This window comes from Arachis duranensis, chromosome 3 (assembly GCF_000817695.3).
Source record: "Arachis duranensis cultivar V14167 chromosome 3, aradu.V14167.gnm2.J7QH, whole genome shotgun sequence".
Taxonomy (NCBI): Eukaryota; Viridiplantae; Streptophyta; class Magnoliopsida; order Fabales; family Fabaceae; genus Arachis; species Arachis duranensis.
This window is the reverse complement of record NC_029774.3, coordinates 25,957,670-25,974,967: the sequence shown is the minus strand read 5'-3', so window position 1 is coordinate 25,974,967 and position 17,298 is coordinate 25,957,670. Positions and strand designations below refer to the sequence as shown.

Genomic DNA, 17,298 nt, shown 5'->3' with positions numbered 1-17,298 from the left:
TTTCTAGATCATCCTAAAGTAAAAAATTGATAAAAAATTGATAATTTCAATATCTTGGAATATTAAAATGTAGTCAATTCTTACTTTACTTAATAATTAGGAAAATGATCAATGGAATGATAATTATTTCTCAATGATGATTGAATGCTCTAAGTTTGAGTTATCCATGGGCAATATAAACCTTTATCCCTGATTAAGTTGGATACTTTGAGCCATGGTGAACTGAGGATACTACTGTTTTTGTTTGCTTCTGTGCTGTGATTTGTGCTGCAAATACATGTTTTATCAGATTAATGATCCACTTATTGTATAAGTGTTTTATTGATTTTATATCTTGTCTAAATGTACTATCGAGACAAATTTTATACCTATAATTATGAAAATATATAAGATTTATCAGTCTATTAGTTTAAAAAACTCATATTTTTATAATGAAGTAATGTCATTTTCATTTATTATTTCAACAACCATGTCATATAAATATTATGTCTTGTTAATTATATTTTATTTTATATAATTAATTTGTTTATAAAAAATATTTTGTTTGCATTCTATTTATATATTTGTATATATTAATATTATTTTCATCTTTTAGATATTTGTGACATAAATTGATATCTTTTAATCCTTATGTAGAATTTTTTTAATTTTCTACTATTTTTTAGAATAATGTGCTTTGCATTGATTAATCCTTGGAATAGAATTCTCTATAGAATTGGAATTCTATTTCTTGTTTTGGTATAAAAAATAGCACTAATTTTAATTCTCATCTTAATGCTATATACAAATCAGTCTGATTTCTAATTCAATTTGATATGTTCCTTCTTCGTATTCCATTCTCTGTAACTGCTCAAACACCACACTTTAACAAAGTAAAAAAATATTTCTTAAAAAATGGGAGAAAAATAGAAACAGGCTAAAGATGGCAGAGTACAAAGTGTAAACAATTGAAGAAAAAAAAAACGAGCAACCACGAAGAGAATTCAAGTAGAGCGAACGATGAGCCCAACAAGAAAAAAGAGCAAACAAGCACTATTTGAGCGTCCTTTTGCAGTTGCTAAAATGAATTTTTTTTACTTTTGTATAGAAAATTTATAATTTTTATAATTATTTAATCAGAACAGTGGATAAAGTATTAAATTAGTCCCTATCATTGGGCATAATTCTGTTTTAGTCCTTAAGATTTAAAGTGTCCTATGCTTCAATGAATCAATGTAGTCCCACCGTGAATAATTAACGAAATGTCCTATATGACAGCAATATAAAAATAAGATCGATAATTTAGAGGATAAGTACAAGTTCCAGAGGTACAAAATCAACTATGAATACATCAATACATTTATTTATCATTTTTTTTAGTTCTATAGAAAATATTTTATTTCAATTGTAAAAAAAATAATAAATAAATTGTACTTATTCTCTAGATTAACTTTGACCTCACGGTGGACTACATTGAAATTAAAGGAAACTTTTTTGAATTCAAATAAGACTCTTTAAATTTTAAAGACTAAAACACACCTAAATATAGGGGACTAATTTAGTATTTTACCCTTAAACAATTTTAATATATTAAAAATTATACTCCAAATAATGTCTATATACTTTTCATACATAACAAGACTACCATAACTAATAAAACAAGGAATTGTAAATTAAAAAATTTTATTCACTAACTTCAATTTTGGAATAAAAACCATGCATTATTTACTAAAGGTTTAATTACTCTGTTGATTCCTATAGTTTCGCAAAATTTTCAATTAGGTCTCTATACTTTTTTTCTTTTAATTGGGTCCCTATACGTTATTTTTTTTTTCAAGTTAGTCCCTATTAACGTTAAACGTCAAAAAAACGTTAGTGAATTGTGAAATTACTTTTATACCCTTAGGGACCTAATTAAAAAGAAAAAAATATAGGGACTTAATTGAAATTCGGTAAAACTATAAAATATTCAATAAAAGATATTCTTATAATTCATATTCAATGATTCTAAGATATGAAAAATATTCTTATAATCCATTTTATTTTGTCACTATCATTCTTTTGCTTATTTATATACAAATTGTACCAAAAATACTTTCTCTTTTGTTTTTGACTTTCAAAATACCTTATCTTAAGAACCTAAAAAAGAATGGATAAAATGAAATACAAATAATAGTAATAAGCATATATAAAATTCAGTTTTCATCCTTCAAGTATTCATTATGATAATGTAACATTTTATGTTTCTGTGGATTCATAGAATATAATTTGTGTCTTTATCATATCATGGTACACAATAAAAACCACAAGGCTATTTAATTTATGTTATTGAAATTTAAAATTGGAAAATCAGTTCTTGTGTTGCAGGCCTCCCACTCCCTAAACTAGCATAGAGATCAATAATAACATTGATAACGGATGGTTTTGAGTCGAAAAAAATTCTGAGAGAACTGATTTCAGTTCATCAGTAAATATATGCAACCATATATGATCATATCGAAGTTTTGAATATCAATGTCATATACACAATCTTGGAGAGTAGTTAGGGAAGATGGCTGCATATAACAAGAAAAATAAAAATTAAATTTACATTATATGAATATATATCACTGTAAATGCAAGCTTAAAAATGTAGGGTGTTGTACCTTCATATATGCATCTAAATCACAGTCTGGCATTATTCCTACTTCTTATTCTCTTCTATTTACTTCTTTCCAAAGCTCTTTCATACAAGGAAAACAAAACATCACTCAAGCCAGTTCAACTAAACATGTTTTTTTTTTCTTTTGAAAAGTGAGTTACCTACCATCTTTGCTTTCACCCTGACTAGAGGAATGAATTCTTCTAGTGTGTATCTATTGTAAGAAATTTCCACTTTTACCTAGTGTGTGTCCTTTGTGGTACTATATATTAGCAGACAAAAAAATGCTATGAAAAATTAATATAGCAATGCTTGAAAGATTCAATATGGCATGGCATGCAGATGCTACTTTCAAACACCAATTATTATGTAGAGAAAATTAGTCAAAAATAAATTACAAGAAAAAAGGCTAGAGATTCAAAACCTTGAGAGAATGGTCAAATCTTCCTGTCAGAGACAATAATAGCGTTGTTTTGCCACTTCCTGGAGGGCCAAGCAATAAGGTCATCCCGAAAGAGAATCAACCATTGAATAAAAGATACAAATAAGTGGTATCGGTTATATGAATTGAACATTATTGCGCCTTGTCATGGAATAAAAGACATACAGATACAAATAACTTGTGAAAGACAACACCACTCTGAACTCGTTCTGATTTTAAACTCAATCAATGTCTCTAAACAAAAGTGTATAAAAATCATCACCAAAAAAATGTCTACTCTTTTTTCAATCTGATTGATTCTTCTTCACTGTAACCACACTAACAGAAGTGTTTATTGTCATTATAGAAACTAAAAATTAAAAACACGAAAGAGTAAATGTAGCATAAACCAATCATAAAGCCACAAATACAGATAGTAAATGAAATCATTAGAACACCCAAAAGGAAAAATCAAGATGCCGCAAATGGTAAAAAGTTTATGTTATGTGTAATAATTGTACAACACTGTAAGTTTTCACTGATCATCATAACGATAAAAAAAACATATAAATAGAAGGGTACTTCTTAAAGCACATTAACAATGGAACACAATTTAGGAAAATCATTGAAGGAACTGATATGAATTGCAAACAAATTCAGATCATTCAAAAAAAATAAATTTTTACGCAAACCCATTTGCATTTAAGAAAAAACAAACAGAACCCAGACAAGTACATGTTTAATAATTTACCTTTACCACTACTTAGTACTCAGTCCTCACTAGTAACTAGTAAAAAAAATCTCCCATTACTTGAGATTTTGGGTTGCCCCATAGGAATTATTCATGGAAGATCCAAGTTCAAGATAATGGCAATAAACAAGTATTTGAGACATGCATAAATCCACAGAATCAGTCATTATATTTTCAATTTTATACACTTTTCATACTGGTTGTTACTTAATAATAATGTATAGACTAAAATAAGAATCATTTCATTATATGATGATGAAAATATAACTAAAAATAAGGGATCAATCCACATAAGCATGAGTTCAGCAGTATATACCTCAACTTCAATGGCATTAAATCAGAATCCAGAATCCCCTTTAACTGCAACAACAAGTCAATCTGGACAAGCCACTGCAGCCGAAATGCAATAACCAAGGCCAACCCCCAAGTCTCTGCATCCAACCTAGTCCTGGGCTCTGTCTGAAATGGAAGCCATGGGAGTAGGCGCGAGGCAGCGAAACCAGGCGCGAGAGATGAAGCGGCAGCGCGGTGAGGGAGGGACGGAGGCACGGTGCGGCGAGGCGAGGGAAGCATGGAAGCACGGAGGCACGGAGGCACGGAGGCGAGACGTGGCGAGCGAGAGAAGGACAGAGGCGCGGCGAAATACAAGGGATGAGTAGAATACAAGGGACGAGGCACGACAGGGACGCCGAGAGGAGGAGGCGCGGCGAGAAGGCACCGTGCGGCAGATCCTGAGAGTGCTCGATGAACGGATGAAGACGTTAGGGCTAAAGATACGTGAGCGTGGAAGTGAGAAGGGTTTTTTTGGAATTTTAAAAATATAAGAGTGTCCTGTTATTCTAAAAAAGAAAATATTTTTTTTTTAAGAGAATATTCTGTTATTTTAAACGTTTTTGTCATGGTAGGGATTTAATTGAAAAAAAATTAATTTATAAGAATTCAATTAAAAAGAAAAAAAGTATAGAGACCTAATTAAAAATTTTACAAAATTATAGGGACCAACAGAGTAATTAAACATTTTCTAAACGACATAAGATAAAAAAGACTCTTTCACGAACTTATTAATTATTATAATATAGAAATTGATTGGAAATGAAGATCTCCTAATGATGAATAAAAATTAGATATTGAGAAAATTGATAATCAAGAAAATTGATAAATGATTACAATGGTAGAATTGGATAATTGAAAAATAAATTGACCATAGATTATTTACCAATTATTAATATTAGTATTAAAAAAGATAATATTATGATACCTAAATCAAAATAAAAAATTTAAAAAATTAAAGATAAAATTTTAAAGATAAGATGAATGAATAATAAGATAATAATTTATGAAAAAATGGTGAAAAAGTTATAACGGCTTAATATACATTGCAGTTCTCAATTCAATCAAATGTGTTACGACACTAATCAATTGAATACGAAAATACCGTTAATCACGTACAAAATTTAATCAATTGTGTTATAAAACCAATCGATTCAATTTTGAGAAAACTCATTCTACAGCACATTTCAATCTATCGTGTTACCATGCCAATCAATTGAATAACAAAATATTCTTATTGCTTTATGAAATTCAATTGATTGGGTAACACTACCAATCAATTAAATAAGAAAAAATTTATATTCTATATTGCAATTCAATCGGTTGTGTAACAATTTTAATTAATTGAATTTTGCGAAAAACCCATATTGTATTACGTCTCCAATTGATTGAATTTTGAAGAAACTTGCGATATTCAATCAATTGTATTGTACGTTCAATCAACTGAATTGTCAAGAAATATAATTTTACAGATGTAACAGATTAAAGACAAAAAAATTCGTTGATTTATGTTATTAAAATATTTATGAAGGTAACTATTAATGAAAGATCTATTTTGTTATTTTTGTTTCTAATAGTAAAAAAAACTTAAAAAAACATATTATTGGACCATTTCTAGACCATCGAATCGTATGCTGGCTCACTCTGTCAGACGAGCACGGCAACCTCCTTGACCTAGGAACCAACGACAGAATTCACTACATCTGGCAGTTCAATTTCTGAGATTTCAACCTCATGCAAGACTCTGTGGCACTCTTACGCAGCCAGGCATCGACTTTGCATGCAATGCAGTGGCCGGAGTGTCTTCGGTGCATTTTGCGAAGTTGGCAGCAGCATCAAAGCACCGACATGATCACATTCCATGGTGTTTATGGTATTGGATATTTGGTGAAAATTTTGAAGCGGAGATTTAGGAGTGAAAACAGGCCAGGTCAGATCAGGTTTTGTTTTAACAGATCTGGCCTGTCATGTATTTAATTAGTTTGAGTCTAATTTGCAGTCTGCTATAGGTTCGTTATAAATATTAGGTCTGACTTGTTATTCAGTTTAGTTTGGTTTGAGATCTTTTAAAAGGCATGATAATTTTATTTTATAAAAAATAAAATATTATTTAAAAAATATTTTTTAATAAAAATATTTATATATAATATGTCATATTTAATATTTATAAAAAATTTTAATTTTTTAAAATATTTTAAATATACAAAAATATTTATAATAAAATATAATAAATTTAAAATATTTCATAAATTTGATAATAATAAAAAATTATTTATATATTTAATTATGTTTTAATAGGTTCAGACAAGTGTAACAGGCCAATAAAACTAATTAATAAGTCTGACCTGGCCTATTAACATATTAAGACTTTTAAAAGAATTTAAGTCTATTCCTATTTTATAACAGGACCAAACACAGGTCAGGCTACAAATTCTTGGCGCTACAAATCCTTGGCAGGCCGCTGCCCTTTTTCCACCCTTACATGGAGTGTTCTTCCGACAAGCTTTGTGGAGTTCTTGGTGCTTGTAAAAGAGCTGTTTGGGAGAAATGCTTATGATGTGAAGCATGTGATGAGGTTCTGCAGTGGTCTTTATGGCGGTTTGGAGAAGGTGGCCGACACACTTGAGGTGGACCGAGTTGCTGGGAAGTGCCACCAGGCCGGTTCTGACAGTTTGTTCACCTACCACACCTTTCACAAGATTAGAGAAACTTATTTTTTGGCTAATGATAATAGATTTAAGGAATATGCTAATGTATTTTTTGGGTTAGAAATTGCGAAAATTTAACACTCTTAAGTGGAAAGAAATTATCATACATTAGATTATTCATGTAATAACATTTTTGTCTGTGAATTACAGTATGACAGTTATTTTATAACAATTGAATTGGTTGTTTCATTGTTCTGTCTTTGACTCTCTTCCACAATGACCAAGTTTGTATTTGAGTTTAGACATCGCTTTTAATAGACTTACTAATAGACAGATGTTGAAATTCATAATTTTATTCAGGAACTGATTAATTTAGGGGCTGTAACGCTTATGGTTCCCGGTAGTATATCACTTGGTTGCAATCCAGCCTATTTAACATTACTTGCGAGTCCCAACAAAGAGGAGTATGATAAAGCCCTGTCTCAAATGGCTAAACAAGTTCTACGGACAGCACAATGAATTGCTTCAAATTGAACTACATCGCCTCCGAGTTCTGTAACCCGATGTGAATATAATCTATGCAGATTATTTCAATGCTGCATTACGATTTTACCGTTCTCCACAGTAATTTGGTAATACCATACTCTTAACTTTCTGTCGTATTAATAAACAGAACAAACGGGATTTCGCCAAGGACCATACAATTTCAATGAAACGGAGGTATGCGGCGAGGCAGGGGCGATAGCCTGTGATGAATGATGATCCTTCAGAATATATTTACTGGGATGGTTATCATTTTCCTTTGAAATTTTTGCAAACATGTTAAGATATTATTGGCTACATCATCTTAGAGTCAATAAGGAGGCGCAGTATTACAGCATATTCTTTACGGTGACTCTCATTCACACAACTCAAGATTGACATGTACTTACCATAAACTAGAGTCCTCTGTATTACTGTAGGGCACATATTCACACCATATAAATGAATACAATGAACATGCTATTCATTATCTAAAGCAATTTTAACTTAATAAATATTAATTAAACATTTTCTGAATACAGTATTACACATATGAACAAATTAAAACACCCAAAAAAAATTTCATGAGTTAAAGGCAAGCTACCAAAGTTGTTATTTAGCAGTATAGGTTCAACCGAACAAAATTTTTCTTACAATAATGAAGATTCCTAATTTCTAACTATTTTATACAACACTCAGCAATATGATCTTCTTTGCTATATATACAAAATGAATTGTGACCTATGCAAAATATATGAATAAAGAAAAAGGACAATCTTAAATTCCAATTACATACAAATATGAATGGGTCTTAAGTTTTATTTCGTAATTGCTTCAATAAACCCTCCATTGATTCAATCTTTTAACTGAGCTTTTTAGCAAAGGTAAGTTGCTGCCCAGAGGACCCTGAAATACCCTTAACATTCTTTGGGCTACCTTTTGTAATTACTTGTAAACTTTGGAAAGTTGTGTCCCAAAACCTCTCTTATCCACATACATTTTCCGGGCTAGATATCCACCACCTTTCAACCATCTCTTGTGCCCCTTCAATTCTATGGTTATATCCACATTATCTGGCTTCTTCAATTTTGGAAAATTGGTTTCTTTCCCTTTGCTCAAACTTCCAACTGGCATAAAATTGACTAATAAGCAAACAATTTATAAAAACAAACATAGAACACGAACAAAGAAGAAATCACAACATATAGCAAATATATTGGCTATGAAAAATCAGGTAACACTGTTTCATACCATCTTCTGAATTATCAACATCGGGGGGTGTTGTCTTGAAAATTGTTGCCAATAGTCCTGCTTGTAACTTTTCGAAGCCTTTACAAAGACCCTTCCCAGTGAAAGAGCCTAGCAGCGGAAACGACAACAATATCCAACACAAGAACAATATGGAAGCACTCACAACACAATATGGCAGCAACTATAACAAGCAAATATAGCAAATAAAGCAATAACAAGAACACACCAAGATTTTAACGTGGAAAACCCCCCTCAATGTGAGAGGTAAAAACCACGGGTCGTCCAGACCAATGAAATAGCTCCACTATAATCAAATGAGGTACAAGAGAGTCTCAAACAAAGCACAAAAACGTGCATATAACCAGCCAAAACATCAATGCACCAAAGCTCACAAATAATAGGCAAGAAGATGAAATATACCCAAAAACAGAGCTAATGTCGAAGCCAATTTCTCTCTCTGCAGACCTCCAATTAAAATCTTCACCGTTCAGAATGAAGAACAAGATGTGAAGAATCTACAGTTCAAGTTTCACATCGATCCAACGGTGAAAGAATGAGAAACTGTCGTTCCAAAATTTCTGCTCTGTGTAAAAACGGGAAACCTAATTCCTCTCTTGCGAAACCAATTTCTCCTACTGCAAACCTCCAATCAACATCTCCACCGATCAGAATGAAGAACAAGATGATAGGAATATGCAGTTTAAATTTCAAGCCGATCCAACGGTGAACAACTGAAAAACTGCCATTTAAAATTTGCTGCTTTGGACAAAAACGGAAATTCTGTTTTTCCCTTTATTTCTCACTTGGTGGCTATTCTCTCTTTCTCTCAAAAGACCTCAAAAACTGAATTAGAGTTGTGACACTAGGGTGCAAGAATACACCCCCAGAATGTTGGGCTTGGGCCTCACAAAGGAGAGAAAAAAAAACCCAACACCCAGGACCACCATCAGGACCAATTATTCCAAATCGATGTAGAAGGACTTCAGCATAGTTGATTCCCCCACCAAGATGAATACCAGATACAGAAGCTGAGCCGTTCAAACAATGACACTCTGTATCTTGTTCCCCCAATGGTATGACTTGCACCATGTTTACATCCAGAAAAGGGATTGAAGGAGCATTTCAGTTCAATAGATGGTTCCTCTTGTTATCTTCCCAGAATACAGTTCTCAGTTGACAATTTCCATTATCACTGCTTGAAGGAATATTTTCTCCAGAACTTAAGAATGAGCCATTCTCTCCTGCTATGTGCTTCTCAGCATCCACGCAATCTATCTGAACACTCTCCCAGCATGAGGAGGACGAAATAACAATAACACCACCAAAGGTTCTATGAGTGGCACTAATGAACAAATCATTTCCAACAAACTACACTAGAGGCATTCCCTCGACATTCAATGGTGAAAACTCAAGAAATCGAAGTTGAAGGTCTTTAACTGCCAAACTTACAGCACTGTCACTAGGAGTTATGTCCATTAACTTTTCACGAGAAGATTTGTTCTTAATGCCCTGCAATTGTTTACTTTTTCCAGCCACTGCTATTTTCTCACCAACTCTCCTAAAATACACGTAAAAAGACAGAAACAAGCAGGATCCTTATCCAGTTTTAGTATTCTTAGTTTCATTGAGGGTGAATCTATATATGCGAAGTCTTCAATATGAAGCCTTGCACCAGAAAAGGAGGTTTGGACTACATTATCTGTGTTGCTTTTAGAAATATCCAACTGGGCCTTGTCCAAAAGAACCATAAGATCCAGTCCACTGAGAGTGAAGAAAAGAGAGTTTACTGAGGAATCTGGTAAAATATCACCAGAATTGACAACAATTCTATCAGCTAAGAAAGAAGGTACTCTAAGGCAAGCTTCTTCCTGATGATGAATCTGGAAAATAATGAAAGATCAATAAAGAAGATAATCTATTACCGTAGCAAATATATAGGCATAGCAGGCAAGTTACTTGTTGAAATAAATTGCACATACCATAAGAGGCTGACAGCCAATAACGGTTAGAGAAGCAAAAAATGGTGGAAGTGCAGAAGGCACAATCTGAAGGGAATGGAGGCAGATTAGAGGAGTTCCCTCAATCAATTGCCACTGCTGTTCTCCAAGTGGATATATTGGATGGCAAAAGCTTCTAGCTGCAGGAGGGAGAAAATGAGGTTGAATAAATTTAATCAAGCAAGGAATATATGGCTGAGTTCAGGCATCATTCGTGACAGGCACAATGGTGTCATTTGATCCTTGTAATAATCCCCATTTAGTAAGACAAGGCTTTGTTGTTGCTGTTATTGTTATCGTTAATGTTAAGGTATGTAATATTAAAAAAATGTTATGCCATCATTGTCTAACTTTTTCAATAAATTTACAACACATTACTGGACAACACTGAAACAAAATTATCCTTATCAGTATTGCAAAATTAAATTAATAAAGCATTACCAACTTCTGGCACATGAAAAAACTCTCTTTTAACAGAATGCATAGATGGCTGCACTAACGAACATGGCGGGTGTGAAAACTTGTCACTGTTTTTTCAAAAAACATATACAATTTAGTAACAGTGAAAACTATTTCAACAGTCAGCATGGAAAAAAGAAACCATCATTATGACTATAGCAGACTGAAACAACCAAGTAGGGCACATTGCTAATAGTTTGCTTTCTTATTTCCCATTCTGGATGAAATTATTTGCTCAAGAGCCAACCAAATATATCTAACAACAAAAGTTATAGGTGCCACACAGGCCACCACCCATTCCCAATATTTTTCACATTCACTAATATGTTTTTCCTTTTCTTTTTCATTTCTTTCCTTGTTAGGGGAGAAGGATAATGCAAACAAGGTGGAGGACAACAGATCCTCAATACAAAGATTAGCATGACAATATTCATTAGAACAATAAAAACTTTCCAATCTCTCCAAGATGCACCATGTAGAAGCAAGACACCCAACTCTGTCCCAGATGGCTTAATGATATTTTTAATATTTTCAATATCTATAAGTCATTTTGGTCTTTGTCCCTCAACCTTTTCTTTCTTTGGGTCTGAGTTTTGTTCCAACATTATGTTTTTGGTCTCTATTATTAGACCAGCACTATTAAGTGGTGATATTATAAAATCCAGAAGAAGGTTTATAAAATATTTACAAGGAGCAAAAAAGGAACTTACAATATATGTAAGGACAAAATATTGAAGTTTACAATTATCAAAGTTTAGAACAGCAAGGCTAAGAACCAAATATTGGAAAAGCGTGCTAACAAACGCCAAGAAATTTTTTTGAGGGACTAAAACCAAAACACCCTATATTAAAAATCCTTTAGATTAGTTTGTATGGAAAAGTATAGGTTACCAACATATTATCTGCCAACTTATTACCAACAATAATTAATTATTATATTTTAAACATATATATAAAGAGACACATCCAGAAAATATATTTATAAAGACACTTCTATTAAACACAGCCATGAAAAATACATTTTTATTAGACACATCCACGAAGACACATCCATTAAACATAGTTATACATAAGAGTTGGCAGATGTTGGTAGAAATGCTGTTGGTAACGTAGCGGAACCGAGTTTGTATATAGTCTCCACTCAACTTAAAGTCCTATTAGCACCGATAAACAATACGAAAGACTCATGAGCAAAACAAGATTAGTTAATTAATTAATCCTTTCAATAGTAGTTATTCGGGCAGAGCATATGACACAAACCTTAAACATAGACCTGCAATGGTAATCCTGGTCAAACTACTGTCATTTTCTCCCTCCCAAAGACTTGCCTGCAAGGAAAATATATAATAATTTAATAATTTTAAAAAATAATAAAATTAATGGTTATTTTAAAAATTGAATAATAAAATTAAAATAATATTTTTTATCAATTAAAATTATGCATAAAAATAAAGGATACTTTAAATATAATTTTTTATTTCTGATTTAAATTAAATACTAGAATAATAGACGAGCTTTGTCCAAAGACAAGCTTCTGAAAACTGATTTTCTCAAAGGTGGGAAAAGTTAAGGCAATTGAAACCTGGGCCTTCAAATTTACATCTCCCTTGTTTAGACAGACACATAATCCTGTCATAAAGCGGAGAAGTGCACGAAGTCCTGCACACATGATATATTAACTTCATACAACATCTGTGCCACTTGTATCGAATCAATATGGATACATGTAAAAAGTGCCCTTTTAATTACCTGGCTCACTTAATGCAGGTCAAAGAGCTTCTGTGATGTGCAACTGAAACTCAAGCCCAAGTGGACTGTTGGAGACTGTTCTCTGAATTGTGATATGGGGAATAGCAAACATAGTAACAGATCATGAGTCAAGAATCTTAGCCTTTTAGAAGAAAATAGATTACAATAATTAGAGGAATTGTACATATGCTTCTCCCGATATTCCTTCTAAAAAACACTCCCCTCCAAAGAATACTCGTTTTGCACCATCATCATCTCTCATGTTTCCTCGCTCTTGAGACCGGCCTAGAGTTCATCCCTGAACATGTCAGGATGAGGCAAAAGATCAATAGACAGCTTCCCACTCCAGTTTCTGAAGAGAAGGAGGTGGGGATAAGAATTATTATATGTATTGAGAAATACCAATGAATGGATAGAGATGATATAGAATATCAATATTTAGAAGGTAATTATCCCAATATCGGTCATACACACACAAGATATAAAATGAAAGGCATAATGCAGTACTTTGAATACATATATATACTTCGTATTACTTGAGAACTCCCTTGCCTCAAGATTTACAACCTGATAATGCAAACCGAAAAAAATCTTCAATAATATTTATACCAAGGGTCCCAAATTAATTGTAAGCATGAGCCAAAGCATATTTACCTCCCAGCTTTCATTTGTGGTATACAGCAACAGATTGCGTATGGTGACAGATGCCATAGGCGGTGTTCCCTACAGCCAGAGATATAGGGATACTTATGGGTAAGTTTTGGATAAATCTATAACATAGTTTTTCAGTCGAAGAGGACGAACAGTCCATCAGGTTTATCTGTAAAGCTACCCATAAAACATGCACTATCATTAAACTCTATTGCAATGAATGCAGACCATGTACTGCAATAATGACCAAACTGAGCAAAGATATAAATATCGATTTCAATTCAATTTATTGATACATGACAACGATTGCAGAGCATATATAAACTCAAGTAGATAACCAATTCAGAATACTGGTAAGAAGAACTTCCATGAGTTTCAAGTAATAAATTAACTGTTTGAATTTGTATAGTAAGTCCATAGTCAGTAGCAATGAGGAACATTCAAATTGAACATGCACATCAGACAAATGATTTCTATTTGCTACAAACTATTAATCCTAAACTAGTATCTCTTCATAGATCTTTATTTTTATGTTGCTTAAGGTTCTCTCAACATTCAACAGCAACAACGTGAAAGTTGAAAGGATGGAGAAAGATAGAAGAATGTAGAGTCCAGCTAGGGTATGAAGTGAATCAATTCAAATCTCCCATCTCTCTTAAACAACAGTTTTCTCTCATCATGGTTACTATTATTGTAATTAACACAAATTATACAAAATAAATTACAAAGTGGAAATACCTAAATTGGAGAGCTGAACAGTGCGACCCTGCAACTTGAACTGCTCTCTGGAGAAGGATTTGAGCCAATACTTGAGAGTGTACTCCAGAGCTCTCGCTAGGATCGACTCCATACCTAGCTCCTCCCTTCGGATCCAGCTTCGGAATCACCCCCCGAACAAGAAGAAAAAATCTCGTGGAATAACCGAACCGTTATGTATATTAGATTTGCATTGGCTTTTGGATTTAGATTAAATCATGCAAATGGAGATTCATGTATTGAAATTATTATTATAATTATGGGAACAGGAAAAAAGGGGGAAAATATTCTGTGAAGCAAGATGTTACGACAAAAATCGCGTCCCGGCGAGTGTGCTGTCGGGGGCAGAGATGGAGGCACGTGCAACACGTGCGATGTGGAGGTTGGATATAGCGGGAAACAGGAAGAGCCAGGTTTGTAGTTTTGGATCAGGGGCCGAGAGAACTGGGGGTTTATGGCGGGATTGTTTCGTGTTTTTTTTACAACTAAATTTATAACCAAACCGGAACCACGTCAGCAAAGTAATTTCTTTATTTGGTAATTTCACATTAATATTCTAGATCCTATTAATTTTTAAAATGGAGCAACTTCAAAATATATTTTTCCGAGTAAAATAATTTTCTCGTCGTTACGTTAAATCTTTGGTAAGCGGAGTAATCATTTGTAAGACTGCATAGATGTCTAATTATTTCAAATGTTTAAGCCATATTTTTGTCTGCAAAAGTTAAAGAAAAAAATATTTTTATTATGATTTTCAATTTGGTGTAATATAATAATATTGTGTCCTTATGAAATATATCAGATGTGTTGCAAAATAGGTGATGTGTTGCATGTTTTGTAGAAGAATCATACAGGTTATGAGATTCAAAATATAGGTGACGTGTTACAAACGACCTGCGTGATTCAAAAAAGTCGACACTACAAAATCAAGTTAGTTGTGTTTTGCATGGTGTGATTGTAAGTCAGTATTTTAAATTATAATAAAATATTTAAACCAACTAAAATATTTTTTAAAAAAAATATTATTAATTTTTTTATATAAAATTTAAAGAGACTATAATCTTATTGTCTCAATTAAAATCCGTCCCTCTATAAGATTTTCCTATCTGCATGCATGAGACAAGACAACTCAGGCATAAACATGTATTCGTATTAGTTGATTGCTTGGGATGAAAAGACATGCAACATTTTGTAAATATTGGATTGAAGGGATAGAGAGCGATATACAGAGAAGACTTTAAAACTAATAGAGAGAGCGTGTGCATTTTATTTTAGCCAAATTAGGGAGTTATTATTTTTTTTAATATTATTATTGTGTATTAAAATTATTTATGATTATAACCTGCTAGAATATCTTTTGATAACTATCTTTTAGAAGATTTTTTGAGTTAAATTGTATCCTCTTTTCATTAACTTCAATCAATTCTTTCTCTCTTTTATTTCACTTATTTTATTTTTTAATGAAAATTTTCAAATTCGTTGAGAAGGAGTTATAAAAAAAAACAAGTGATAAATATTTTTTTAGATTATGTAGTAAAATTGATAAACATAAAATTATTTGTTTTTGTCTCATTTCGTAGTAGGAGAATAGAAAAAAAATAGAAGTTACAGATTTTAGAAAAGAAGAATAATACCATGATATATTTTGATTTGGCCACGAAATATAATATGACTTACATTGGGAGCCTTGATCAATAGGCTCAGCAGCTGTGGGAGCCTGAAGAAAGGTATCTGGCGATCCTCTCATGCATGACAAACACAGATGACTTCAGGATGGAGTGGAGGCAGGAATTGGAGCGGTTTCAGCGGATGAAGTGACACATAGTATCGTACGAAGATTAGATGTGCGCTTATGGCAGCGGCGTTGATGGAGGCGCATAGACATCACTGCCAAGGCTGCTGCCTCAGCAGCAGGACCATCGGGACGACGACGACAACGATGATGACGACTTTCAGTAACTGGGATTTTTTTATACACTTTTTGATTGTATCATATCCTTTGTTATTTGACTTTTTATTTTATTTGTACATTTGATAATTTAACATATTTGACTTTTATTATTTAAAATCTGACGACTAATTGTGCAAAAAATAAATTTAAATAAAAAATTTAGAATTTGACCACTAGTTTCATCAAAAAATCTAAAACAAAAAATTGAACTTACCGTCAGATTTTTCGGAAGAAAAATTCGATGGTAATGATGTGGGAACAAAACAGTCTGGCACTAAAGTTACTGTCAGAAAAACTCTGCCAGTAACATACACCAAATCACTACAAGAAAAATGTTGAGTACCGTCGGATTTAGCATCGCATAATAGGGGTGCATTTACCGTCGGTAACGGCATTGAATTCATGCGGTTATATAATTACCGACGGATTTAAGTTTCCAACGTAACTTCGCCGGTAACATTTGGAGGAAAACAAAAATATATTGGCGCGTCTTTTACCGTCAGATTTTCCGACGGTAAACCAAGTTAGTGAAATTATGTATTTTGGTGATTCGCAATGGTTTTACCGTCAGATTTTTTCGACAGTAACTAAGACGTAAATTACAAGCACGAACCCTCTTTTCCTCATTCAAATTTCACTCTCTTTCTCACTTCTTCCACTCTCCCCATCACCAACATCTGCCACGCTGATACTACCACCTTCACAGCTCCCTCTCCGTCGTCGTCAACCCACCATTGATGCCTCTCTTTTTCTTCTTCCTATATATTTTACAGAATATATATTTTATTGATTTAGCCAGTGAATCACAATCGCATATAAAGAATTATTTATACTAAATTTGTCAAAATCAAACATTAATAAACATGTAATTGAATAACCCTTTGTTTATCTATATTTTGAACAAATGTTGATTTTCACATCTAGCACATAATTTTGAATTAACATGAAGTTTTCTAGACATGATCCATAACATAAATTTTTAATTCAATAGTTGGTTTTTAAAAAGTTATACTAATCTTTTTGTACATAGTTGTTAAATAGAGTGGTTATATGGGGTTGTTGAAATAACATTTGTTAAGGATATTAGACCACCTTTGTTTATAAATATGGAACACTGAGATAAAAATAGAAAAACATAAAAATTATGATATAGATATAAATATTGTGCCTTGAAAAATTAAATTAATATATT

At 32.6% G+C, this 17,298-nt stretch overlaps 1 protein-coding gene and 1 pseudogene across 1 annotated transcript; both read right to left on the bottom strand.

Moving 5' to 3' along the window:
* Positions 1-2,191: 2,191 nt before the first annotated feature.
* Positions 2,192-4,566, bottom strand: LOC127745753 (uncharacterized). The gene is made up of 3 exons (XM_052259449.1): positions 4,109-4,566; positions 3,045-3,103; positions 2,192-2,534 (listed from the first exon to the last, which is right to left on the bottom strand). The coding sequence occupies exons 1-2, from the start codon at positions 4,363-4,365 to the stop codon at positions 3,058-3,060; spliced, it is 303 nt and encodes a 100-aa protein (XP_052115409.1). The 5' UTR covers positions 4,366-4,566; the 3' UTR covers positions 2,192-2,534; positions 3,045-3,057.
* Positions 4,567-7,502: 2,936 nt separating this feature from the next.
* On the bottom strand, positions 7,503-14,547 carry LOC107478135 (uncharacterized; annotated as a pseudogene).
* Between the last annotated feature and the right edge of the window lie 2,751 nt (positions 14,548-17,298).

Bases quoted from the DNA above. Each gene is read 5' to 3' on its own strand.
- LOC127745753 (XM_052259449.1), bottom strand. From the start codon at position 4,365: ATGCTTCCCTCGCCTCGCCGCACCGTGCCTCCGTCCCTCCCTCACCGC. The intron at 3,104-4,108 runs GTATATACTGCT...TTGGCCCTCCAG, and splicing joins TTAATGCCATTGAAGTTGAG to GAAGTGGCAAAACAACGCTA.